Here is a 27,906-nt window from a genome sequence, read left to right as displayed (position 1 = left end):
CGACCGCTGTACTAAGAGATACAATCTTGCCAACTATGGTAGTATATCATGGTTTTAGCTGGAAGGCAGCAACGAAAGAAAGGTACAAGAAACGGTACACGTATTTCGCTAGCTCCCGCTCGGTGCCGTGAGAACGCACAATCAACTGCGGTAGCTTCCGCGTAGTAGCGGTTGCATGTTTCAGCTGTACACTTAGCGCGGAGCCGCAGAATAATCAATAGCGAGCTATGACGGTGCTTGTAATGGTTGGCGTGCACATTTCGAGCCTGCATAAAAGTTTAACAAGCAGGCGGAACAATGTGCGGCTGTTCGCCGTAAGCTCGAAGTTGCACTCCGAGACATCACGAACGCTTCGAATTAGGGCAGCGCCAGTGAGCGCCCCTTTTTTAGGCATGTCAAATACGGCGTTTATGCCAGCGAAGTTATTGGCTTAAAACCGTTATACAGTGTGTTGAAGTCTTTTATACTCGCTGCTGTAGTGCTCCTTTATTTGCGGAGTATAAGGGGCAGCAGACGGCTGCGTAGTTGTTCCATCTTCCAGAGTACTATACTACGGTTGAAGAGAACTGTTATCATCGTCTTCAGAACATCTTAAAATATTTCACCGTCATTTAAACTCGACATCAGCAATGTGGTCAGTACTCTTCAGATGTAAAATGTGCTTACAATATAAGGCGTCAAATTTACTTGATACTTTGCCCGAAGTGATGGTTCATGGCAGGAAAACACATTGCAGTTACATCTTCGTCGAATGTTCTAATCGAGCTCATCGTAGTACCGAAACCGTTACCTGATATTAATCATATTTGTAAGGCACCTTCATACACGCAGTTCGTAACAATGAAATTTAATTCTGAGACACTTAAATTTGGTTTCCTAGGCAGCAGGCCTACGGAGGCCCGCAATATTGGCTTTTTTAACAAGTTAATTTAACTATGTGACCTCCAACAGAAAGCAATAATTCATTCCCAGGCGCACGCAGCTAAAGTCACGTGGTACGAGCAACTCCTCCTTACCTTGCAGTATGAGTTGCATGTTGGTGTCGTCGGAGCCGTAGGCATTACGGGCAAGGCACGTGAAGAGAGCTGAATCGCGTCGGTCGGCACCGCGTATCGTTATCTCGGAGACAACACCACCGCTGTGAAGTGTTTCATTCAACTCGTACCTGCGTATAACAAGACAGCATGGAAGACAGAGTCCAACTGAGTTCTAATAAAAAAGAAATCAATGGTGACTATAAAATTGCTAAAGAAATAAATCAGCCCGGGCTGGCATGCGATAATGATCAAGCAGGGAAAGACTCAGCCCATGTGGAATGTCCGTGCAGGGTGCACAAAGCGGGCGCTTGCATGTGCGGGCCCAAGTTAGAACACGTGGGCGGTTTTGTGGGATCGCTTACAAACGGAAGAGTTCACAGGCGCTTGGACGCACGAGCCAGAGAACGAATGGCCTGTTTGAAGCCTATGCTTCGTGGTGCTTGACCAAACGCTTGACCAAATTGGACATCTCATTTGAGTAGACTGAACAGTATCCCAAATGATTTCAGTGTACTGGAAAACATTGCAACCAACTTTTCTACCCGTGTGTTCAGTTGCCAGCCTGTCGCCCTGTGGCACTAGTTTGCCCAGCAGCGCACCCGACTCGGCCGCCTTTACAGCTGTGGGGCCACATGCCCGCACAGATGCTTCGAGAAATGTGCAAGTGAGGGCTTTTAAAAAATGGCGTGTTCAAATGAATCAGCGCAGCCCAAGTGGGAAAACAAAGTCGTGGCGCACTCGAGAATTTACGATGACGACGACAACAAAGACGCTTTGCCCGGGAACCTTCCCGTTAACATCGGGCACTGTAAAAAATTGTTCTCGTGAAACCGCGTTTCTTTTTTTCGAGAACCTGCGGGACAGCCAGCGTGTTGCGTTGCGAGAAAAAAGAAACATTTATCTTATTAAGGAATCTTGAGAGTAATATCGTGCCATCCCAATCGCCTCCAATTTTAAAAAAAGAAGGTTCCCTGCCGAAGAAGTCTATGGGTTTAAGAACAACCCACTCAGGCCGTATAACTATTGGAATAACTCGGTTTTCACCTCGTAATGGTAACACTGCCAATAGTTAGGTAGTGGAAGATGTTGCTTAAGACTACTGGCATGAGGCAATACAACGTTTGGAAAGTAACTCTTGATTGAATCATACCTCGGATCCTCTTTCGGGTCGAACGACTGCTTGTCCCTTGCCCAGGTGATGATAACTGGTTTGTCTCCAAAGGCTTCGCACTTCAGCCTAGCGAGATGACCTCTTTGGACGCTCTCAGCCTTGAACTTGGTTTTGAAATGAGCAGCCACTGAAAAAGAAGAGAAATTCTCAGCTTCTTTAGCTGCCGAACAAAGCTCCCTATGGCTTTTGTAAGGCAAAGGGCTGTATGTTTTACCGCTTTTTTCCCATACAATTTTGTTAGGCTCTTTGCGATGCGCCATTCATAACCTCCGACTCCAAAGTTGTTCGCAGAAGGGCTTCGTCAATAATAAATTTTATATACAACTTCATTTACACGTCATTGAATGGAAATTTTTAGCCATACGGCAACGACCGGAGAGCCCCGAAGAGATAACAGCATATTATTTGTAATACTATTGTCAAGTTTATTGCAGGACGGGACTAGAAATAACAATCCACCTGATTCGATTTTTTCTATTGTCAACCGCTGAGCTGACTGACTACAGTCAAACAAGAATAAACCTATATGGGAGTAAAAACAAGGAGTAAGCTGTCCTCAACCGCACTCCCTTTTAGGAACAAGATATGCTGCTCAAGTCCCAGAATATATTTCGATCACTGAATGCACGCAGTGCGTAATCTTGGCAACGGAGGCATATACCAAATGCAAAGCATAGCAACTTGAGGCACTTCGCAATGGGATAAACACTTTCAAACGTGGCACAACTCTTGAGGTCAGCAAATAGAAGAGATTGAAACTTCGGTTAGTATCTTTGTGAGTGCTATAACTCCGCATTTTTTGAAAAGGGCATTTGCTTCCCTTGCCAACCATAACTATTCAGTATATTTAGTGGTGGGCATCTATCCCAGGGCTTAGGCATCAAACCCTGCCCCTGAAGGAGAATTCGTGTTTAGAATGCAGATCCCGGTGATAATGGGCGTGTGGAGGCGCCACAACTGTCGAAAAAAGGACTAAAATAACTATACTGCGTGGACACGGATATTTATGCGTATGTAAGGACAAAATAATGACACAAGGAAAAGCTCGAAGAACGGACTACTCTACATTGAAAATTCTGCTGCTAAGACCCGAGACAAGGATCGCGTGTACAAATAATTACACGAATAGTCGTATCAGTATACGTGGAGTATTTTTCTTATGCCTCGCTCGGCTAAAACAGAGCCAAACGTTACTGAGACCACCACTGGATTTTGCCAAGGCAACCAAGCGTTGAACGCAACAAAACATTCCGAAGGATAATTTTGTTTGCACACATTGTTATAGAGCACGTGACAGTACGATACTCCTCTCGGCTGACGACTTCTTTTCGTCTTGCTGAAAAAGGATTATAATCCGTGCGTACGTACAAATTGCAGACGGCAAGGTATGTCTTGGTATACAAACAAGTTAGCATAAGGAATGAAATCCGCTGGGAAAGGAAGAGATGGCGAGCGGAATAGTTACCATGGACGCTGAGCTTCACTACTTTGCTGAGAACCGGTGAGATTCCGTTGGAAGCTTGACAGAGGAAGAAGCCAGCGTCCTTTTCTTCGGCGTTGTGGACTGCCAGTGAGCCGTTTTCGAATACGTGGATTCTGGAGCTGCTGCTAATAGCCCTGTAGTCTCCAGGAACGTCACCTTTGAAGAAAAGAAGTCCAGATAAGCAAGTAGGCGGGGAAAGAAGTGTGTTATGAAAGAAAGAAAGGCAATGCGCATTATAACGCCGTAATCATCTCGTAGTGAGTAAAGCTACTTTTCAGGCACTTTTCATTGGGATTTTTTTTTAAATGCTGCTATTCCTTAGAGACATTCATTTTACGCCTTTTTCTCATGTACTGATTTGTCGCGTATTCGTTATTCTACGAATATTGCAATAAAACGCACTAGCTTGATGCAACGTTGTGAAAATTAGCGCTCGATCTCAGCTAAGAGTGACAGAACTACAAAACTTTGTCCCTATCGTTTGTGGCCTTGATTTCTACCGGTTACTAAGTGCATTCTTTTCAGTGCTCAAAAGGGGAACATCATTTCAAGAGCAGCGGGATAGCCTGTTTTAAGAATAACTTGCTACGCCGCATGTGAAAAGAGACAGAGGGTTTATTGACAGGAAAGGCAGAGAGGTCGGTCGAAAAAATGAATATCTGGCCTGCTACTCCGCACTGGGGAATGGGAAGAGGAGAAAAAAGACGGTCGTGATGGGGGATGAGAATGACGCCGCATTTGAAGTTCCTATAAAGATGTATTATAACTATTCTGGTTACCTTCTGACTTGGTCCACCGCACACGAGGCACTGGAAACCCATCGGCTTGGCAGTCAATAATGGCCGTTCCACCACGAACTACCATAGTGTCAGATGGCTCGATGCGCCATGTTGGCGGCACTGGAGTAAAGGAAAAGGAAGGGGCGTAAAGGAAAATGGCACTGCTGAATAAATAGGAGCCTCACGTATAATTTCTAGAACTTAACGAACCACCAGTTTGAAAACTCAAAGCAATACAGGTGCAGGAAACTACATTTTCATGCAAATATTTCGTTTCCCAAACGAGAAATGATAACCATCTGAATCGAACAGAGGTAAACATCGAAATAAATGAAACCAAGTGCTCTGTTGTTTTGTTTTCTTGGTTCTAGTGCGACTGTGCAAGCGGAAATTAATGACACCGCCTTTAATCGAGGAACTAAAGTTTAAAAAAAAGAATAAATAGCTACACATTAGCTTTCAGCGGAAAAGCATAGGTTTTCGGCGAACTACTAATGAGTGCTATCAAGGTTGTCTTTTGCAGTTACGCGACGGGAATCTGATGACACTACACAGGACGACTCGAGCAACATGAACCAAAGCTTAAAAGAAGCTACGATTTTTCACAAGGTTACAAAACAAGTACTGCTGGATCACAAACATTCTATTCTTTCTTCATTAATAAGGTAATTAGTTATCTGAGCATAATTATAACGTGTTAATCTTTGAAGAAACATTATTTAATCTCATTCTAAGGTGTTCTAAAGAGCTACGGTGCCAACTCTGCGTCTGGGAACGCAGAGCTATTTTCTGATGCTAATAGCGACAGCCATCATATATTTTCAGCTATTCATAATTGATATTGCCAAAGCTATTGGGACGCTCCCACATGTGCAGCGACCGCTGCAGTCAGAACGTGTGGATGCCTACAGTCTCTGGCACCTCCACGCATTTCCGCTCTTGCAGCAAGGATGAGCAAGTGAGGTGAAGTTATTTTTGTCGATATTTTTGCACTTTGGTTCCCTTTTGTCACTCTAGAAATTTCTAGAGGGAACTCACACATAGAAGTAGACGTAAGTAAACCGAACTAGCTATTCTGTTTTAATTGCAGTCGTACCTTCTCGAACAGATATGAAGAAACAAAGTATTTCCCTGAGAAGCCACACAAGCGATCACTGCCAACTTGCACATGCATTGCTACACAGTTTAAATTAGGCAACGCGAACAAAGTGTTTCAAGGCTATAGTGTACCTGGTCTATTCACTTCTGCTCGCGTCTTCTGTACGGCAAGCGACGCTAAGCAACCAATTCGCTGGCTCGTTGTTGTCCAACGTTCGCAGCCTACTGGCTAAACATTGACTGGTTCGTCGTGCGAAATTCTACTGATAACTAGGCCTCTGACCTGGTGACGCCATCCACTGCTTCAGCGACGTCTTCAAGTTTTTGTGAGACTCATTATGTGGCTGCGAGATTAGGTGGCAAATATTTTATTTTCGAGGGAAAAAAGAAGATAATTGCTAAACCTAGCTTCCTGTTTAGAGTAACGGGCTTAGTAACAACCGCATAAGATGAAACGCTAGCAGAGCAATTGAAACCCACATACAAAAAAAATTAGCTGATAAAGAGAGAATAATGAGAGGCTCCATTAATGCTCCAGAAAAGCGGTCTTCGTGCCTTCGAAGTTAAAATCAAGAACTCTTGTATTCAGCCTCTCCCTCACCTCAGACCTCCCCGTTTTGCTGAACGCATTTTGTCTTGTTCATGTTTCATCTTACGTTGATAGAACAGAAGTTGTTATCTGTGTCTTTATTGCGCTCATAGGCAAAGCAAAGAAATTTTTGTCGGAATTACCTTTTTTTATTCTGCACAGTGCAAAGTCTACGCATCCTCTGCTAACGCTCCCTAGTGAACAATCAGGAAAGCACACGAAAAATCACACCTCAAAATCTTCGCAACAGAGAGAAAGCTATTGGAAGAACATGAACCCCAAATTTTACACCCTTGTCGACAGCTACACCGCCTTTTACCACTGCCCGTGCTATAGAACGCTGTGACCGAACGACTGGCTGACAGAAAGAAAATGGAAAACAAATACACCGAAATGTGCGCAGAAAGATGACTAAAGTGTATTGAGCGCCATGCGTTTCCTAAGTTGAGAAGGAGTGTACAACATGTTTCTGAGACACACGACAACAATCAGAAGCGTTAAAGAAGGTGCGTCGCGAGCCATACCGTGAATTACCATTGTGGAGGTGACCGTGACCACGCCGGCTTCGTTGCGGGCCTCGCAGGTGTAGTTTCCGCGATGCTCGGGCAACAGCTTTTCGAATATGAGCGTGGACGAGAACTGCGTCACGTTGAGCATGCTCACGGAGGCCATGCCCGCCGTGGCCACGGGCGCCCCGTCCTTGTACCAGCTGATGTGCACCGGCGCGTCACCCTTGGACACGGTGCAGAGCACGCTGAATCGCTGGCCCTGGTGGAGGGACTCCGGGAACGAGAAAGGCACGATGGCCGGCCTGACTGCGAGCGACGGAAGAGAGCGGTGTGGAGGGAGTCAGTTCATGCCGACAGTGTACCACCTTAGAAACTAAGGGCTAAAAGAAGTGGCGCTGGAGTTGATCCTCAGGAAGTCGCTGCGTTGTCACCACCATCACTCCCTTAGAAGAATAAAAAAATGCCGCCACCGTCTGGAAGACGTTGAAGTATCGAGCGTTAGCAGTTCCGTAGCGCCATCTATCGTCCATGAGATGTATTGCAACGTGATTAGGCTACTTTTCCATACTTTAGGGTGAGCGTGCGCCTACTGTTTGTTTTGTTTGTTTTATGGGTTTAACGTCCCAAAGCGACTAAGGCTATGAGAGACGCCGTAGTGGAGGGCTCCGGAAATTTCGACCACCTGGGGTTCTTTAACGTGCACTGACATCGCACAGTACACGGGCCTCTAGAATTTCTCCTCCAATGCCTTGAGGTCGGATATTTTTGACCAATTTGGGCCGAAAAAGTTTTTCGACTCTTTGGAGGGCCATTTTTCCTCACCTCAAGGCGGTAGGTGCCCGGTCACCATGAGGTATGAAATTGTGAGTTGCCGAGTGTTGACGACATGGCCGCCAAGTTAAGCCTAACCATAAGTAAGTATTAACTAATTAGACAATATTGGTGTCTAACCGGTCCTACTCATCGAGCCCGTTGCGAATATCCATTAGTTAGATCATGACGTTATCGGTTAGTTAATTATAAGCAATTAAATATAAGCATAACGTAACTAAAATTAACTTCATTAGTCAATTTTGGCGTCTAACTTGTTCTCATAAAAAAGATTCCAAATATCTAATTGGTTTTATGATGCCTTATTATTTAATGAGTTAAAAGCGATTAAACATAGTCATGTGACTAGTTAATTATGACGCCAAAAAATCAGTGACGTAAGCAATTACCAATTCGACATACTAATGACGTTAACAATCAATCTTCAGTTGGGTTGCAATATCGTTTTCCTATGGGGGCCGCCATCTTGATTTCTTCGGACTTAGAAAATTTCACGCCGAAGGGAAGCGGTAGCAGACCCCAAGAAATCGATAAACGTGATGATTAAGAGCTAACGCTTTTAAAATTACTCCCACGGAGACTATTTACCAAGGGAGTACGTGCAAACCTCAACACGGACTAACCATTTGTCACACGTACTAACTGTTACGGTAAGACATCTGCAGTAGGACTAAGAGTACAGATCGTCAGTTCAGTCAAACGTTGGCAGCTTTTGCAATATTTTTTTTTCCAGTGAGCCTCCGCTCGAGTCAGCCACCTAAAATATATTTTATTATGATGTTCACTTGGCGATAGCCGTTACTGTTGTCGTACATGACGCTTTTCGTGGAATTTTAAAAAAATTCTTTTTAGGTTTAACCTAGTTTCTCCCTTCTCTTCTTGGCAAGGCACACAGATATACATGTATGTCGTGAAGGAACATCGCAACAAATGATACAAAGGAAGCAGACAGACTGAGAATGAGAGATAGTTAGAAACCAGGGAGACAGTCTTCGCTGCTAATGTGGTATGTCTGGATTTCAGCAAATGGCACGTGCTGGGGTTGTTTCCTCAATGCGCAAAATTCTCGCCCGTTTGCATCTGGTCGTACTGCTGCGTGCATTCACGGCGAACTCGACGGGACTTGTGTTTTATCAGAGTGCAGTTTATGGAAATGATTCTACATGAAAATTTAAAACTCATTGCATCACAAATTATCATCTATAATGCTTGCTCTTAAAATTATATTTCTGCCAAGATATGCATCAGGAAAGACCAGTGCGGAATGTAAGCCTTCACTCATCACGTAGCTACGGAGTGTTAATTGAGAAATGTTGCGTAGGCTTGTTTCAAAAACGCGAGAAAACCGAAATTTTAATATTTTATTCATGGCATGCGTTTATTAGCAGTGAACTTATGCAATGTTTCAATTGCATTCTTAGAACAAACGGAAAACCCGAATTCACAAGGACATACGTTTCTTCGGTAAGCCATATCTCCGTCCGACATACTAATAATATCCAAACATAATAAAATCACTCTAACACAAGAAACGGCATAGCTTTCGAAGTTTTTGAGGGGGAGCAGTCTGTAAAAGGAAGCCCATAGATATCTAGAAGAGCTCCCTCGAACCTCGCCGTTGCTCATCGCTGACATCGTGAACCATATAAGTAAACACAGTGGTTTGTGTAGACAACATCTTAAGAAACAACAAACACCACGGGTTCAAAAGACAAAGAGGGTAGCCTTGCGTCTGTAACTCGGACTGGAGTTTGCCTGGAGGTGACTAATGGGGCTGCGATGCCATGCTAGCAGGCCTGGGCGTCTTCTGATTCGGATGAAATATAGCCCCGATCAAGACGGTCGTTTCTCAAGGAGCGAGCCAGACACAAAGCGTTAGACACTCCTGCGCGTTGCATACGTACTCTATTCACTGTGCCGCCAGCTGATGTGCTTTCTTCGTACACACCGTGTAGCAAGGATTTAGGAGGCTGCCCGGATTCTTGGAACAATAAGTAAAAGATGCGCACACTAACTTGACACTAAGCAACGGTTCCTCCTCTCCATTATAATTTATGAGAATGCGTTGGGCTCCTTGCTGTACAAAGGGCACAAGCAGACTTGAAAAATAAGGCAGACTAAGCAACGAAGAGGCTCTGAGAGGAAGCTGCATTACACATTTCAGCTACGGACACCATATGTCTCAAATGTGTGGAGAAAAAAAAAATGAAATTGAAGCATGTATGTTAGGATATATATGTACAGTCTTTGTCAAAAGTAACCAGGCTGCATAGTTTGCTTCTAGCTTGTATAGTGGAGCCCCTGTGGCTTTCCTAAAGATTAAAAGGTGATGGAAGGTAAGAGGACCCCCAGTCCTTACCTTTAACGCCCTTTCAGATTCAGGGAAGCTGCAAGGGCTCCGCTGTACGAGTTAGAAGCAAATCATGCAGCCTGGTTACTTTTGACAAAGACTGTACCTCTTTAATGTGCATTGTGGCCTTCTTGCCATATTATGTCTGTTTTTAGCGCTCACTAATCTTATCGCTGAGAGCTTCTGAAAGAGCAGAATGTATTGCCACCTGATGCGCACTCTTCATACATACCATGTAGCAGGCAGAATGTTTTTTCGAGGGAGAATGTACACCCTTCACAGCCTTACGTGTGAGACCGGTGCCAAGCTTTGTTACGATTTGAATGCGTCAACCAGACTATAGCCTTTTGATGCCCAAAGCACGAAGCGCGGCCGCCACCGCTGGTATCTAATCCACGACCTTGAGCTAAGTAGCAGGGCCAACGCGCAGTAAGCGCAGATGATCCACATTCAGCTGTCTTAGGCTATATTTGGTAGGCACACGCTAGCCCCCTTCTTCACGCGCTGGACCATGATACGATTTCAGTTGACGACGCAAGCATAGATACCAAATGGCGCTGACTTAAAGGTGGTTCTTCTCCATAGTTAAGGCAACGCTGGCCACTGATGAGCAGTAATAAAATTTTTCATATTTCCGTTACGAAGCAAAAATAGAAACTGGGAATTTCTTTCGAGCGAAGTACGCCACTAATTAAAAAAAAATGGAGCGAACACGTAACCTCCGCCTTAGGGGCATGACGAGATAGCCTTAATAGCTAAATACCCATATATGCAGAATTGACCATTCTCTACTTAACGTTCATAGATCTATGGAAGTCCTGAATCCTGATATCCCTCCTGGCGCAGTGGTGCAGCGGTTAAGCGATGCGCCCTCTGCCCTACGATGGCAGCTGCTGCCATCGTTGGGGCTTGTGAGACCCAGGTTGTTCTTCCCGAGAAACCTCTAGCGACCAATCATTAATGCAACTGCCAACTGCCATGGTGGATAGTTTGCTCACAATCTTGTGGGCAGGTTATGATGGCGTCACAAGATCACGTGACATAGGAGGCCAACCTCGAACCTAGGGGCAGTTTGGCCACTTGGTCTATCCTATACCCCGGCCCATTTTTTGCTCACAACGCTGAAGAAAATGCCAGATTTTCTTCAGAACAGGCGCCTTAGCGCTGTCGCGTTAATATCAGCGAAGGCAGAAAAACGAGAGGGATCCAAACGATGAAAAAAAGAATGTAAGCGCCTCGTTTGGACATTGTCCCCCGAACACACGCGTTTTGAAGACCCATCCACACTTTCTTTAAAGTGAAGCTAGCCTCGCGACATTCTATGCTGCTGTTTCTCGCTGCGTTTTTCCAAGTTACGGACAGTCCTTTTTAAAGTTTTAGCCCTCGTTAACGTCTTTCTCCAAGAAGGCTAACGGAAAAAAAAGTAAGCGGAAATGTTACTGCGTTCTTATAGATAGGTTGATGCCAGTTACAAGATAGGTCGATAGCAATCACAGCGAATGACGGGGTTCCTTTTCTAAGTGTCATTCCGCATGTGTGACTTCGGCCGAGCAGCGAGTAATTACGCGGGTCGCTCTAAGACGCGATGTGTGTAATCTAGTGACAAAATTTTGCAGTCTGATCTTCACAATGAATTGAACGCAGTATTCTCTCCGTTCGTGCATACAGACCGTGAAATTGCCTCAAAGATGGAGCAAGAGCCTCTTACTGATAGCGATCAGCTGGCTTTAGTATTTGCGCCCAGGCTGAGTGTGACGAAATTCGAGCAAATGCTTCTTCCAATGAAGTTTGCTATTTAACTTTGCCGTGCAGCTCCGTAAACCTTAAATCCTATTGTGTCTGCGATTAGGTTTGGAAGTCACAGCACAATGAAGTCACAGCACAATGATTAGGTTTGGAAGTCACAGCACAACTTCAAAGCCACGCACTACTAGCAGCTCCAGTCAATCTAAACAACCGCGAAGCCATTCTTCGGCATACATTTCGATGTGTTAGCAATGTAATTAATTATAAGAAAGTGCTTCAAGTGCAAATGACCGCGGGTTTTTATAACTGCAGCTTTACGAGAAGCTGGCTTCACAGCTGAGCGCCGCCTATAAGCAATGGTCATCGTCACAAGAAAGGTAGCCAAAAAATTTGTCGATAGCACACAGCCTTTCAAGTTTTCGATACAAAGGAGCTTCCGCATTTCCTTGAACTCATAATTGACCAGAAGCTAGGTTAAAAGAATAACTGATGGTGAAGCTGAAGGAATAAAGGCCAGTTTGCTTTAAGCAAGGTCGTGAGGCACATAAAAATATATCTCCAATGACGCCACTCTGGATGGCTTATTACTACAAAAACAATTATCGCGTAAGATATTTTTTTTTCCTTTCGCAAACATTGCACATTCTTACTCATGCAGTGAATGTGCCGAAGCACGCAGCTTTTCCATTAAATCCTACAACAAACATTTTCGCATAACACACGGATTATAAATATCAACATCCCAACGACCTGTGCATAAAAAATCGGGATACCAGTGCAAAAAACTGCTGAAATTACACGTTCCTACTCCAGGACTTCCAAATGGGAAAACCAAAAAACAAAGCCCCGCCCTCCAGAAAAAAAAAAAATAAACGATCTACCTGGATATTATGTTAGTCTTCCGCATACGTCAGGTAAAAAGCAGCTACTTGTCACCCTCAACAGAGCGTTTTTTTCTCTTGTTCTCTGCCAGAAACAAACAGCCCCAATCGCCGTTCTCGCGGAACTGTCGCAATATCTTTGTTCAGGCGTTCTCTCGAAGCGAAGAACACGCAGAAATCGCGCGTCATTTGTACAGCCGCTGCAGGCAGGCGCGCGAGGGCTTGGAGGAGAATACAGGGAAGGGGGGGGGGGGGGGGCGTGAATTTTGCGTAGAAAAAGAAAATAAAAGGACAACAAAGTATCGCACACCACGTCCGCCTTCTTTCCTCGGCGCGAGTGATAAAGCGACGTTCATTTGTGCCCTTCAAAACGAGCCGACGTAAAAAGAGAATAAAAGGGAAGGGAAATGGAAATCCCAGCAAAGATTTCGCATTTCTTTCCCCAAAAAACGGAACGACGCAGGGGTGGACGCGTAGTTTCCTTCCGAGCGCACCGCCGCCGCTCGCGTCGGTACGTTAGACGCACAAAACGGAGCGGAAACGACAGCCAGCTTCCATTCCTCGGCCGCGCTGTTGCGACGGTTGTGCACGCGACTATAAGGGGAGAGAGAGAAAGAGAGAGAGAGAGGCAGCAGGGTCCCCTCACCGCGCACCGCAAAGCGGAGACTGTGCGAGCCTGATGAATACGGCCATACCTCCGCCGCCCGCCCGTGGTGTGGGCGTGTGCGCGCGATCTCCGAAATGGAAACGAGGTCTCTGGTTTCACTTTCGACTAGTATGATTGTTGTCATTATTTCTCTTCATTTCCTGATTTTTTTCTTTATCTCTCTTTCATTTCGTCGTTCAGCCTTCTTTCTTTTCTCTAGGTTGTTTCGAAATTGCGGGACGTTTCCGTTAAACAAGAGAAAATGAGCGTCTGATGACGCTGCAGCTTTTGCGGTTTCCATTTCCACGCTACCGATGCGATTCGGTTGTAACCGCGTCGGGATGCATTATAAGCGTTTTCCTAACGTTTCACTTTCTCTGACAGGTAGTCCCATGTTTTGTCGAGAATAGAACGGCGTTTAGGGTCAGTTTACTGACTATTTTTCAGCAGTCAGGAGCTTAGGCTAGATGATATTTGAGTCGGAGCGTATTTCATTTCCATTTTTTTTTGTGTGTTACGTGCGGCAACCAGTAACTCGAGCAGATGATTCTTGATAAGATAGTAATATTTTTTTAAGGAAAGGAGAAGAATAGGCATGACTTTTGCTGAAAAGAATGCTATATAAGAGCGTTAGCTTCAAGTGGCAACTGAAATAAAGAAGCACTCAGAGTACAATTGCGTGTAGGCCTCAGAGCGGTGCATACCGAACTTACGATTGCTTTATAGTCCACTCTTGGTTTCGTGTTTACCCTGATCGACGTAAACGGCCTAAAACCAAGCCAGCTTTAATAGCAAAACGGAACTCAGGAGCGCTGATTAACAAAGCGGACGGGCTACGCCCTGAGCCTACAGCAGGTAAAACGCATCTCTGGAAAGATGAATCGAGTGAATTCCTCAAACAAGCCGTGCTACAATCCAAAGACGTGTAGACGTGGCGTGTATCGTTGGTAAAACGGATAGACAGGCATTATTCAGAATAAATGAGTTCCCTGGTAAGAACCTCCAGGACAAAAGGGGGTCGCGGAACGCGCCCGCGTGAGGGTTGCATCAACTGCTCGTGTGGATAGCCATGGATCATCGAATGGACAGCGGCGCGCGCGGTTTTTTGCACCTTCTCAAAAGTACGCGCCCGAGTCACAGACCGGTCAAACTAAAGCCGGTGTCAAAGACGAGGAATATCTTATTGTGCAACTCACTGGTGATGACGTGCTTATTCAGAACGCTCGGCGCGTGCAGAAACCGATCAGAGACAAGAGGGTACGTGGTGTCGGCGGCAGCAGCGGTTAACTCTCTCCGGAATTTCAGGTAGCGTGCTGGCGAGGCAACATGCGGCGCAGCCGAGAGACAGAAAAGTACTGGCTACTCCTTTGCGCAAATACCACCGTCAGCAGAGTACAGTGCTTTGGACCCAACAGTGGCAGCGGCAGCGGGGAAAGCGGTGGCGCCTGCGACGATCAGCTGAGATGGAAAACTTCCGGGAATTCTACGGACCGATACGACTTGCTAGAGAACGCGCTGTTGACGCCAAGCCGCGCGATATGTGCGGGCTGACTGGTGAGGGTAGTCTCATGTGTGTGATTCGTGGTCAGCAGGATAGACACTAACGGGGGACGGTCGGTGCCACTCCAGGGTGTTATCACGGACACGATTGGTGTACACTGTGCGGGAAAGCTATTTGTCACACAGTTCCTATCCTTATCGGATCAGAGAAACTAATTTTCACCTCTGTCTCTATTATAGTCTGGGATGTTTCTTTCATTTTCCAACCGATGAACTGTTAGAATCCCGATCGTAGCAACACACATTCGTATGTCTTCAACGTACGGAAACTCTGAATCGTAAGTCTATCTAGACAAAGAAACAAAAAATGACACAAGGCGCTTTGTTATTGTGTTTTAAATGGAATTTTTCTGTCCTCGCATTTTCAATAAGAAAACAAACTGAAATGAGTGTTTGCTCAACACTGGGTATTGCGTACAAACCAACAATGCTTATATCTACACAGGTGGAAAGCTTAGAGCGCACCCCTCACTGTCGAGTTGTCGTTGGCCGTTCGTTGGTCGAGCTGACCGTTATCTCCTAGTAGTGACCCAGATATCGACGTCATCGACACCCCCCAGAGGTCAGTAGGCGAGCTGCTCCGAAGCCACCGTTATCCACAAGCGTAGAAAGAGAAGATCATGCAAGGGTTTGCAGCACACGCGCATAAATTTCCCAAGCCTTTCCAAATCCGACGAAGGAAACCCAAAGGCTCGCTTGCGCGTCGCGTACCCCGTCCCGGGAGACCCCGAGTAGAGTCGCGCAAGGCTTCCGAAGAAGGCCGAGCGCAAGCGAGGCAGCACTTTTTGGAGGCGAGGCAGCACCGCACGGCGTTTGAATATTGCATGTTGCGCTCCATAGGACGCCCAAGGCAATGGCTGTAAGGGAAAGAGCGAGGGGGGAGGGGGGAAGGGGGGGGGGGCATGCATTGGATTTGTATGTATACTGTAGCAGATACCACCACTACCGGTACGACACACGTGCGTTCACCGGCCTTTCCTGTGCCGCTGCAGGCTAATGGCGGCTTCCTGCGGAACGGCGGTGCAGAGCGTGCACTGTTTAGCAATCGTCCGAGGAGGGAAGTGAGGTGAGCCGTGAAAGCGGGGCAGATGTGTGTGCGGGTGGGGGGGAGGGGGGGGAGGGAGGTAACTCCCGAAATAGGGAGGAGGTGTCATTTTCCCTAATCGATGACTTATCTGAGCGGCAGATCGCGCCGCGTATGCCCCGCTTGTGGGCGCAATAATGAACGCAGCGAATATGAGGCGGCGGCGGGCGTAGTCGTCGCCACCGGTGTTGTGAAGTTCCTGTGCGGGGAAACCAGGGAGGAGGAGAAGGAGAGAAGAAGGGGTTGAACCACACGTGGCGTAACCTTTCCGGACTGGCATCTGCGCCGGGTCTTCGCTTCCCACGGCGCTGGCTGTGAGATCGGAAATGAATGGAGCCCGAACGGGAACCGGGCTTGCTTGGCCCCAGCGTGATATAGCGCGTACGCGCAGAAACCCGGGGAACGGCTTGGTAATTGGGTCTCTGGTCTGCCGTTAACCTTTCTTCCTGCGCTTTCGGCGCCAGCGCCTCCAGAGCCATTCGCTTTCTGAAAGGAACCGCCGGCGCCGGGGCGCGCCTCCAGCGCTTGCGAAATGTTGGAAGGCTGCACGCGCCGATGTTGAGCATTGGTCCACGTCCACGGCTGCGTTGGGCGGGCCTGTCGAATGCCTGAATGTGTCTCGTCGCGAATGCTCACGCAAGTGTCTACTCGCAATCGCTTTTCTTTGAAAACAGGGGAGAACCGGAGCAAAAAGAAGCCGATGCAGTCAGTTGAAATAACTGCAGCTGAGACGTTGCTCGATAGATAGCCTCATGTGCCGTATAGAATAAAGGAGGGAAACACGAGTAGCGCAACAGATGCGCTTGCTTCGAGCTCTTTATCAGAGGATGCAATATAAGCTGACCTCTGAATGAACAGAACCGAAAACGAAAGAACTGGCAAGTTGCCTAACGAGGTGTAATGCATTTCGAGGCACAATAATTTTGCTTCTGTTAGTGTCCTTCGCGATACATTATGTGATGAAATGCACTGTCGTCATTAGATCGTATTCAAGCATGAGTGGCCTAGAATAATCGATTTGAGGGTGTTGCATGGCTGTTGCACACAAAAGTGGCAATCTTCGAGATTTTGTCCCTTCGACAAGCTCCCTACCTCCCTTTCTCACTCACTCACTCACTCACTCACTCACTCACTCACTCACTCACTCACTCACTCACTCACTCACTCACTCACTCACTCACTCACTCACTCACTCACTCACTCACTCACTCACTCACTCACTCACTCACTCACTCACTCACTCACTCACTCACTCACTCACTCACCCACTCTACCTCACTCTAACTCACACTCACTCACTCACTCACTCACTCACTCACTCACTCACTCACTCACTCACTCACTCACTCACTCACTCACTCACTCACTCACTCACTCACTCACTCACTCACTCACTCACTCACTCACTCACTCACTCACTCACTCGAATGAGTGAGTAGTCAAGTTAGCAAGTTGGAGGATCAGCTAACGAACGATCGAACGAACGAGTGTATAAACGGGCAGACACAGTGTCATGTATGAAGGCCGAAACTGAGATTTGAAGATATAATAATTATAGAGGTTTTTGAATGGTAGCACACCTGAGTAAATAGACTGCAAGAAAAAGAACAATTTGCCATAGAGTCAGCTGACTGTCAGTGCCGTAATAGGTCAGGATAGTCCGGTTAGTCTAGTCTGGAAAAGGGGAAAAAAACTCTAAAAGGTGCCCGCGCACTAGCGAGATGCTCACCTAGCACCTTGATGTACACGGTGTTGTGCGCCGTGAGGCCCTCCTTATTGCGCGCTGTGCACGAGTAGAGGCCTTCATCCGTGGCCCGCTCTACGTCCTGTACGACGAGCGTCCCATTAGGGAAGGTCTTCTGGCGATGGTTGTACGGCAGCCGGAGGCCCTCTGCAAGAAAGAGCAGGTGTTTATCATGTGCCCTAGAAAGTACTCGAGGTCCGCCAAAAGACAATAACCATGCAGGCTATAACGGGAATTCATCTTGATGTGTGATTTATCTTGTCGCAGACGATTAATATACCATGGTAGTTTGCTCACACATGTCACGTGATAGAACTTGCAGTCAAGGGATGGCGCAGTGGCTGACACGAGAAAATGCGTTTGCAAGCGTTGCAAATGAAACGTTTGAATGCAAATTGCACGTTTGAATGGAAATTGCATTACCTAGCTTTGCACCTAAAACATTGGATCGCGTGGTTCTAACGTCCCAAAGTGACTGGGGATATGAGGGACGCAGTAGTGGAGTGATCCGGATTAATTTAGACCACCCGGGGCTCTTTAGCGTGAGCTCACATCGCAGAGCGCATGTGCGTTTTTCCTTATCCTTCCCCTCCATTGAAATGTGGCTTCAGCGGCCGGAATCGAGCCCGCCATCTTTGGATCAGCACCCGTAGGCTAAACACATTGAGGCTCCGCGGCAGGTTTATACGTAAAACAGTTGTGAGCCGAAAATGTCATGTTATTTAAAAAGCATGCTGTTTACCAGGAGAGTCCAGTTTAGCATTTTCAGCCTCATACTCGTAATACCGCTAGTGTACCACCAGTATACCCCCAGTATACCCCCAGTATACCACCAGTATACCAACAGTATACCACCAGTGTACTACCAGTGTACCGAGGCAACAAAATTACGCAGATAATTAATTCGAATGTGAGTAAAAGTGGCTTATTAAAGCGTCATAAATGCTGCATTATGTGTGACGCGTCGGTTCATGTGACAGGCATTGTATTCAAGCGACGTCCCTCAAGCCATGTAGGAATGCCAGGAAAATGCGAGTTTCAAGTAAACCGCACCGAGGTTCGCACCGTCAATGAATGGCTTTCTCTCTCTGCCAGGAAATAAACACACATTCTTGACAGCATATGAAAGCAACGCCGCTGCTGAAAAAGTACCTCAAATTTGCCCATTTAGTGCGCTATACATGAAGAAAAAGAGGAAGCAAATTTTGCTGAAACGCTGAGGATCTTTGCGAGGGCTAATAATTAAGGTTTCCATCACGCAGGTGCTAGTCTCCATACAGCTTTATTACATGCTTCATGTCATTAACTAATATCGACTCGTCTGCGAAGTTCTGTGGTTAGAAACAGCCACCCAGGACGGAAGCCGGGGAGTGGATTTCGATACCGGGCAATTAGGTAGAATGCATGTGGAGGGCGGTAGCTCACTGCAGAATTTTTATGACGGGAGTCAGTATGGACTGCGTCACGCCGTGTTAACTCGCACTGAGTTGGAAGTTCACCAGTTACAGAACACCTCACTTGTTCCTGCTAGTAACTAGTGCTGAAATGTTGAAATCGGCCTAAGGCGCATTGTTCAGACACCAGAAAAGCAAAAAAGAAAAAAAACACCCGAACTCGACTGCTGGTCTCATTACAAATTATGATAAGCTGGACTCTTTTTAATCATGCTGGCAAAAGCGACTGCACCTCTCGGTGTCGGCCAACCCGAAAGCGGAGCACCTCGTTAGAGCAAGCGAACGCAATTAAGGAACGGGCGTTTTTAATAATTGTATTTTGTGAAGCAAAAGCTAAATAAATGAAAGAAAAGAAGAGTGCCAAAAAATAGTGAAAGAAGAACTCGAAACAAACGTAGTGCTTCGAGCGCGTGGCTGCGCACGCTGTTGAAAAGCCTGCATCCCGCAAGATAACGCCCGCCAGCGTGTTCCGTCTCTCTGCCTCTCTTCCTCGCGCCTCCGCCATAACATTCAGCCAACGTCACCTGGAAATGTGTGATACAGTGCACCTCGGGCATTTTAGCACAGCCGGCAGAGTGAAGGGTAGCAGCTAGGACGCGGACCAATAAAGAAGAAATCGGAGAGGCCTTGAAAGGCAGGCAGGCAGGCCATTAGCCTGACACGATATTGTCTGGAAAAGTTCGGGTCTTCCACACGAGCACTCAACCTGCGCCGGAAGTCGGAAGAGGGAATGGAGGAGGGACGTTGATGCATTTAGCAGGGGCTGCTTTTGTGCACGCGGAGAAACTTGGCGCGAGTTGCTTGCTGTCGCCGGTTGCATCAAAAACAAAAAAAAGCAAGGTTTGGAACTGGGTTGAAATGAATACACGCAAGGAAGTAACCTGGAGTTCGGGATATGAGCGGTGTCAGAAGACGCAAGGACTGGTGATGATGACATCGGAAGCTGAGTTTAGGGAAAGATCAGGCTTGCTGCTGTGCACAGTTCATTGATTGACGCTTCTCAATAAACACGCAGAACACTACAGCACTTTTCTTTGCGCACTCTAAGTGCTTTTATCGTGCACCAATGTTGAGAGCGTCATATTTCTTTTTGTCAGTGTTATGAAAACGTCGCTTTCTCAAAATCACTTCACACATATTGTTAGGAATGAATACAGCACGAATACTGGACAAGAAGGAAAGAAGAAATTGCGATGAATCTTTCTACTGCGCGTGACCCTGACAAGACTAAAGCGCTAGTTCCATTAAATGTGAAATTCGTACTTAAATAGATTGCTTTTATAGGGCTGCATTTTATTTTTTTTCTTCTCCTGCTGTCGCTGACATCAGCTTTTGACAGTGGTTGTCGCTGTTTAAGGATGTAAAATAGTGCGGTGTCGTCTGCGTGCTACCCCTGCAGCCATGAAAAGCATGAGAAACTGTAGTATTTTCCTTTTTTAGTACGGTGTTAATTACGGTGCGAAGCAGGTTGTTGGAAATAAGTTTCATTAGTTGATTCACAGAAAGTCGACGAAGAGACAACCATCCCCCCAGTGGCACCTTAACCCAGCTCCTGCACATGCCAGTTAGAATCGAACCGACGGCGTGGTCGTCTTTCCGTCTGCTTTCTCTAGAATTGCCTTTCATCTATACGACCAGGAATATGATTTCTCAGCCTAATTAATGCCCTCCTATAAAAAAAGGAAGAAAACATCAGCATTCCCTATCCACATCCTTTGTCAGTGACTGTTCGCTTGTTTTGCGTCGTTTTAACGAGCCCGTCATCTCCTTACGCTTGTGCACTCTGCGTACTGCGTGATATGTGACATCACTGGTCGATGTCTTAGACTCGCCATCGATGCCATAAACGTACGTAACCCCTCCCTGACACAAGAATCACTGCAAAAACAGAACACGTATGTTCACTCGCCTCTCTCCCAGGTGATGGCCTCGATGGGGTATCCTCCCACGGGACACGTGATCCGCATCACCTCCCCGGCGACCACGGAGAGGTTGCCCATGCGGCGCACGAATGGCGGCCCGTGCACGTTGAGGCGCGCCGCGTGCTCTGAGACGCCCACGTCGTTTCCGGCACTGCAGCGGTACAGACCGCTGTCCTCGGGGCGCACGCCTGAGATGTTTACGAAGCTGACCACGTGACCTTCGCTCGTCACGTAGTCGCCCATGCGGAAGCGCACGTTCTCGGGCACGGGCAGTCCGTCCAGGGACCACGTCACCTGCGCATGCGCCGCATGGCTATTCTAACCCCGTGCCAGTTACGAAACATCGAGTCTAAATCGGAGCATGGCACGCGGACAGTTTGTGGGGACTAACAGATGTTTTCGCCACCTGTCAGCTGCCCAGACAACTAACGGTAGCATCCTGCAGCCTTTCTCCCTCAACCGTAATCATGCATTGAGCTACGAAGTTCACCTAAATGCCGCATGAGACAGGGCAGTCAGCTGATCTTAGAACTTTGGAATAACCCTAGCGCGAGATTTGATGTATAGGTTCTCTTGGCAGCTTTGTAATTGATATACAGTCGAACCTTTTTATAACAAAGCGGTTTATAATAAAATAATGGATATAACAAAGGAATGACGATTCCCCTTGGAATCTCGGTCAACACGGGCTATAACGAAGCTACGGCTATAACAAAATAATCGCCGGGTCCCTTCTACTTCATTACAACAAGGTTCAACTGTAATAAGACATCTGAAATCATCATGAACTTTGCGCCGTCAACAGCTAGAGTTGATGGTAATAACGACAGTAACCACCAAAATGAACCGCGTCCGGGTGGTCTGTTTACTGACAGTTTCCACTGAATGTTTTCCCTTCGTTTTTGCGACTCTTATGTTACACACCGACGCTGACCGTAGAGACAGCAGTGAGTGAATAATTTTTTTGACAGTGAACATACTTCGAGAACTTTAATTCGAATTTCATCTTGCGGAACTAGTCTCGCGGCTTTACGCATAAACCCTATTCAAGTGCGAATGAGAAGCACTTATCACATGCAGGCCGAGGCATTTTGCCAGCACATTGCGAGCTCAATCAGTGCAAACTAGACAGGAATCAGGCGGTTTGACTTAAGCGTGTTTATGGCATGTGCTACTACTGCTAAGTAAATCCTTTATGATGGTCCGGGAGACCTAAAACACTAGGACTTTGAGGGGCATTGTAGGAGCATCTAAGACTGAAGAGCTGGAAGGGGCATCGAAGAGCATTTTTATACATGGGAGCATAACGCTTCTCAAGGACTCTAATAAAATAAAAGTTACGTGTCCGTCATCCTTCAGGAAAACAGCTGAATGACCATGAGGTACGATTGTTTCTAAGGAGAACTATCATAGGTTTCAGATTTTTGCATTTAGCTGTTTCCAAGCCCGCGACATAGCGTTTGGACGAGTTACCGTCCAGCTCGTCAACGAGACGAATAAGTTCACCGAAGATGCATATGAAGGGACTTAGGACTTGCGCCAGCTTTCATTTCTTTGAGATCGCAGTACTTGCATTTTGCTCCGAACACTCCACAAGGGGACAACTGCTTAATAAAAGCCTAAAACACGTTACGTTTACCACGACGCAAACAAATTTCGTCGATTGCTAGAACTCTAATGTCCGCGCCTGCAAAAGAGTCATCAGTAACGCTTCGGTGGTGGCGACTCTAAGCAAACTATATAGGCGGCAGGTTAGTTTATTTTGCTTTGAAACTGATCAAGCGCATAATAAAGGTCAGTGAGAGAAGCTTCCGCTGGTTTCCAAGGGCGCAGGTAATAGCCGCACCTGGGAAACCAGCGACATCCTTTATTAGTCAAATAGCAGTATACAGCATTCCGAAGGGATATACCGTGATAGCCTGCCATGAGTGTATGTAGAGTGTTCTTTCAGGAATTGTAAAAGCATAACTTTATCCGAAAGTAGCCATGACGTGTTACTGCTAAGTGCGGTAAACACGAGGTCTAAGCTTTCCGGATGTCGGTCATTCGAAAATTAGACACAATTACCGACAAACTGATTGCAGCAAGGGCACAACCCTTTTAAATGACCATATTTCTCGAAAAAACTCTAAGGTTCAATAAATACACTATCAATACGATAAACGACATGCGTGGCCAACGCTTGCGCGCGCCTTCGTGTGTCGATACCGTAATAACTTCAGCATGGGCAGCCAACCAAGATAAGTACACCGAAGCCTCGGCCGACAAGAAAACGCTCTCTCGAGCATGATAGTATCCGGGCAAAGAAAAAGCTCACCGGCCGATATCGACCGCTTGCGACAAGGCTGAGCGACAAGGGAAGCGTGCTCTGAGGAAAAATAAACTCGGAGGTAAACCCCCTCCGAAATGGAGTCGGTTTCTTTTCAATTCACAGTGATAGGCAGCTGTTGTTGCTGCTTCTTTGAGCGAGCACGCCTGGGGTGAACGCTCACACACGAACATGCGCCGGCACAAATGACGGGCAAGAAGGGGCGGATCGATGCGCCGATGTCCGGCGGCCGTGGCGGCGTCGCGGGAACAAGACCGCTGTCAATCTGACCTGGGGAAGTGGTCGGCCGGCCGCGATGCATTTGAGGGATATGGATGGGCCCGGCGACAGGGTGCGCTCCGAGAAGGTCTCCCGCAGAATGGGCGGGTCATCTGCGTCCGCCAGCCGCAAGAGTGCGCGTGTGCATGTCAGTTATACAGAAGCGCGGTAACTGTGGCTGAATAAGAGCACAAAAAGAAGCACTGCATTGCATGAAGAAGCGAATAAAGTTTTATGGAAATGGAATATTTGATGACCAAGGAGACATAGTGGTGGGAAGGTGGTCTTGAGGTAGGATGCTAGAAATGCACTCCGCGTTGACCGCGGAGCCATTACGTCGCAAAGTTGGCGAGGAGAAGTAGCTACAAGAGTGGGGACTTGATAGATTGCATAAAGGCATGATGAGATGGTTAAGCGCCTAGCTAAGGCTATTTAAGTCGCTCAATAAAATAGGCCAGAAAAGCGAAAGCGAGCGCAAAATATACTGCAAAAAAAAAAAGCTGTACGATACATGAACAGCACTTTGTGCATATGATTTTCTGCTTAGGTAGGAGCCGGCGTTGAAGTACGAGTTGAACGGCACTTTCTGCCGATCACCTTTATAAATCGGTTTGGAAGATGAGTACTCGAAAGCTGATTCTCTGGTATTAATGGCACAATGCGTAGGAAGGATTTTGGGGTTGCACGGTGGCCAGTGTTTCGCAATTACCTGAGGACACATAAATAAACTTAAATTAGCAACCAAGACTTTTTTTCATCAATTTCTGTTCCATAGCTTTATTACATCTAGGGTCATGTTTTGCAACAATTTTCACTATCTATTGCCTCTCAGCAGCGTCACATAAGACAGTGGAGCTGCCAGATAACCTTGCCGCCATGCTATCTCCTTGACGTCATATGCAGTAGCTTTCAGTGGTAAAGGAAGCAACACACCGTTATCGTTCTTCAATAAACATTGGTATTTTTATAATGTATAGTTGAAGAAGTAGCCTCTGGCTGCATATTTTTGTGACATGTCAAGAACTGTCAGGGCTCATGGCCGAAGACGGATGGGTAAACAGATGGGCAAACAGAGATGCTCACGGATCAATCAATGAGTGTTTCATTGATTATTAATTAATTTATTATTGGTTGATTGTTATTTATTCGGTAATACGCCCCGTAAGCCGTCATTCTTTTGTTCGCAGTACCTTAGGGAATATATTCTATAAGTAAGAACGTAACAAACTTGCAAATTCTTTTAGCTAAGATTGTATGGCTAGGAAGTATTCATAACTTTAATTGAAATATTTTCCTTCCATTCCCCTTCATAATGCTTTTGGTACAAAGGGTAATCCACAGAAATAAATAAAAAGTATTTATTTGTTGATTAATTGACTGAGTGAGTGAGTGAGTGAGTGAGTGAGTGAGTGAGTGAGTGAGTGAGTGAGTGAGTGAGTGAGTGAGTGAGTGAGTGAGTGAGTGAGTGAGTGAGTGAGTGAGTGAGTGAGTGAGTGAGTGAGTGAGTGAGTGAGTGAGTGAGTGAGTGAGTGAGTGAGTGACAGGACCGACCGGCTGAATTCTTTCTGCCAACTCACCGGCGAGCGTGAGCTCCGCTGCTCCCTGTGCTGAGGATTGGTCGTTGAAGGCGTAGCACTGGTAGATTCCGCGGTCCTCGCGACGCACGGGTGACACGGTGACGCTGTAGGGTGCGTGGCTGACGCCCCTTAGCAGCGGCCGCTGGTTGCGGTACCACTCGACGCCATTAACCGGGAAACCGCTCACCGAGCAGTTGAACGTTGCCGACTTGCCCACGTCAACCTTCTGGCTTCGCGGCATCACCGCCACCGACAGCGGCGCTGTTGACGCGTTAGCATCAAAGGAGATGGCGGAGACAAGGAAGAGGAGAGAGAATAAATAGTGGGCTTCAGCGCAGCCGGTATAGCAAACGTGCATGCAGGCATTGGGTCGCCAAGTTGAATACAATGTATTTAATGCAACGTGAGATAATACGAAGGTCACATTAAACATTGAGAAAATTGTAAGATGCATTTTTAAAGCGCAAGAAAGAAGAAAAGTTGTTCATTTTTAGCTTCTTTACTAGAGCAATAAAGGCTTATTATGGAAAAAAAAAGGCGGAGAGGTCGGCCTGAGGGGTCATTGTCAGAACTGTTGCTCTGCATTGGGGAAGGGAAAGAAGAGGAAAATTAGGGTTATGATCGGTGAGTATGTAAACAAAAAAGAGATCAGGATATACGTCAGCGCGAAATGAAAAGCGAAGCAGGCAGTTGCAATGGGTACAACAAAAGTAGAAAACCGTAGTCGAGGGAGACTGACTCTAACAGACACGTAGCGAAGGCCGCTACGTGAAAGTATTAATGAATCCTGCCTGTATTTTCTCCCCAACAGCTGTTGTTTTGTTTTGGTTTTCGCATTAAAGTTATCCTGTTCGCGCTTCATTTGGCGCTTCGCACCCATCAGGTTTCTACAAAATGAAACCAGCCCCCCACTTTCACCCAACGCCAAATTAGTCAACATCCCCAAGACATGAATCATCAACTCCATTTATTTGATTACAACCTAGCCATCATGTTTTTTAGATTAATGAACAATGCACTTTCTTTTGAATTTATCGACAAATGTTTTTTGAAAAATTGTAACCCTACGAGATTTGCGGCTCAAAAAAATTTTTTGCTTCCCCAAGTTTTTACTAATTATGGAAAACGTCATTCTCATTTTGCATGCATTTCCCTGTGGAATAATTTACCCCCGAGTTTAAAATCGCCTATGTCTTTGTCTATGTTTAAATCGAATTTAAAAAGTTTTCTTTTGCAGCAAAATGTGGAGTGAACTGCTTCTATTCCCTTTAGAAAATTCTTGTCCTTAATTATTTGCTAGAAATTTCTACTTTGTTTTTTGTTTCTTGACAACTGTATCCTTGTATTCTCAATTGTTTGTTTATATGTCTTTTCACAACGGTGTATTTTGTACAATATTATTTATAGTGGGTTGTTATTCTGGTTTTGCTTGTCTGTTTGTTTTTGCCCTGCTAATCTATTTCATTCTCATTATATAAATGTTACTTATTTAAAATACCATTGTTATTACTGCTAATTGTACCTGTCTGTGATGCTGCTTGTTTTTAATCAAGTTAGTATTAATCTACCGGGGGTCCCGCGACAGTCGCTTGACTTTGGGACCCTCGCCTGTATACTGAATTTATGTAACCGATTTGTACTCAATAAATTCTTATCTTATCTTATCTTAAAAAAAAAGATGCCAAGCACAAGCCATACACCACAAACCGCACTCCGGACACTTCGTCATATGAACAAACGCGTCACACTCCAACACAGAATCAGATGCCTTCGCAATATTTAAACCAGGCACCAATAATTCCTAAGCGGACACAGCTGGTCCCTTCAATGATCTACCCACTCGCACCACACCGGAAACTGAATCCAACATTCAAGCCATACATGAAGAAATACGAACAGTTGATAATATGTAAAAATGTAAACAAGTGTAGTAACAAATGGGAGTGAATATAAGGACACATAGGCTTTGGCACACCTTGGGGTGAAAAAATAAAATATTAGGCAGGAAGCCTCTATGCTATACCAAAGCTGGGAGAGCGGATTCGAGCAGGCTCCCCTAATCCCTCTTGCGAATTAGCTGGGTAGGCCTAGAACTGTGCAGCACTTCGAAGGAACCACTGGACAGTGTCTCCCAAGTCAACGTCCCTCTTCACTGTGTAGGTGCCCACGAGGGGATTGAGGGAAACGAGATGGCTCATCAGCGGCCTCGCGGCGTAATTGGCCGGGCGCCCTCAATCACCTGGCCAAGTTCGGTGCTAGGGAACGACACAGAGCTCTACAAGCAACGAGTAAGCGGACACTGCGAACACATGGGAGAGGAAAGTAACTTCTTCCTTTCGCCACACCCACATCTTACCACACAGCAATCCCGAATTCTTCGTAGAATACAAACCAACGTACCGCTCTACCTGCACAGGCTTTATTTATTGTTTTAGCAGCGATTCAGACTGCCCCAACTGTCCTCGTAATATGCAGACACTGAGAATATGCTTTTCGCATCTAAACCTTGCAAAAAACACACGTTAATTTTCCTATCCCGATCTCCCCACAACATAGAGATCTTGGCTAAACTCGGTGGAGGGACATAGATACAGGCCTCTAGCCAAACAGGCCGCCTACCTTCTGTGATCCTAATCTGACTCTTGAACAAAGTTATTCCAACCAACCTACCGACGCTGAAAGTACGAACACATTAAACGCTTCAATAGAGCGCACAACCCCGGCCATAAGACCAGACCCCTGTGGCGCAAGGAACGGTACAGCACTCGCGTCACCTGAAGAGCTTTCGAAATCTCCAGACCACGCACGCAGTACAAAATCCCCCGAGTCTGAACGGCGAAAGATTAACGCGTAGGTCG

At 46.3% G+C, this 27,906-nt stretch overlaps 1 protein-coding gene across 1 annotated transcript in view; it reads right to left on the bottom strand.

Annotated features, from left to right (window-relative positions):
• Positions 1 to 27,906, bottom strand: part of LOC149371663 (cell adhesion molecule Dscam1-like) — a 216,518-nt gene that overhangs the window by 14,308 nt on the left and 174,304 nt on the right. The window contains exons 7-15 of the mRNA XM_089565899.1: positions 25,049 to 25,309; positions 23,484 to 23,584; positions 20,872 to 21,178; positions 17,494 to 17,655; positions 6,682 to 6,972; positions 4,471 to 4,590; positions 3,674 to 3,847; positions 2,188 to 2,335; positions 1,017 to 1,165 (exon numbers count right to left, since the gene is read on the bottom strand). Coding sequence (XP_089422025.1) covers positions 1,017 to 1,165; positions 2,188 to 2,335; positions 3,674 to 3,847; positions 4,471 to 4,590; positions 6,682 to 6,972; positions 17,494 to 17,655; positions 20,872 to 21,178; positions 23,484 to 23,584; positions 25,049 to 25,309 — 1,713 coding nt within the window. The remainder of the gene's footprint in view (positions 1 to 1,016; positions 1,166 to 2,187; positions 2,336 to 3,673; positions 3,848 to 4,470; positions 4,591 to 6,681; positions 6,973 to 17,493; positions 17,656 to 20,871; positions 21,179 to 23,483; positions 23,585 to 25,048; positions 25,310 to 27,906) is intronic.

Source organism: Amblyomma mixtum, chromosome 1, assembly GCF_055824585.1.
Source record: "Amblyomma mixtum isolate Tamu chromosome 1, ASM5582458v1, whole genome shotgun sequence".
NCBI lineage: Eukaryota > Metazoa > Arthropoda > Arachnida > Ixodida > Ixodidae > Amblyomma > Amblyomma mixtum.
This window is presented reverse-complemented; position numbering and strand designations above follow the sequence as displayed.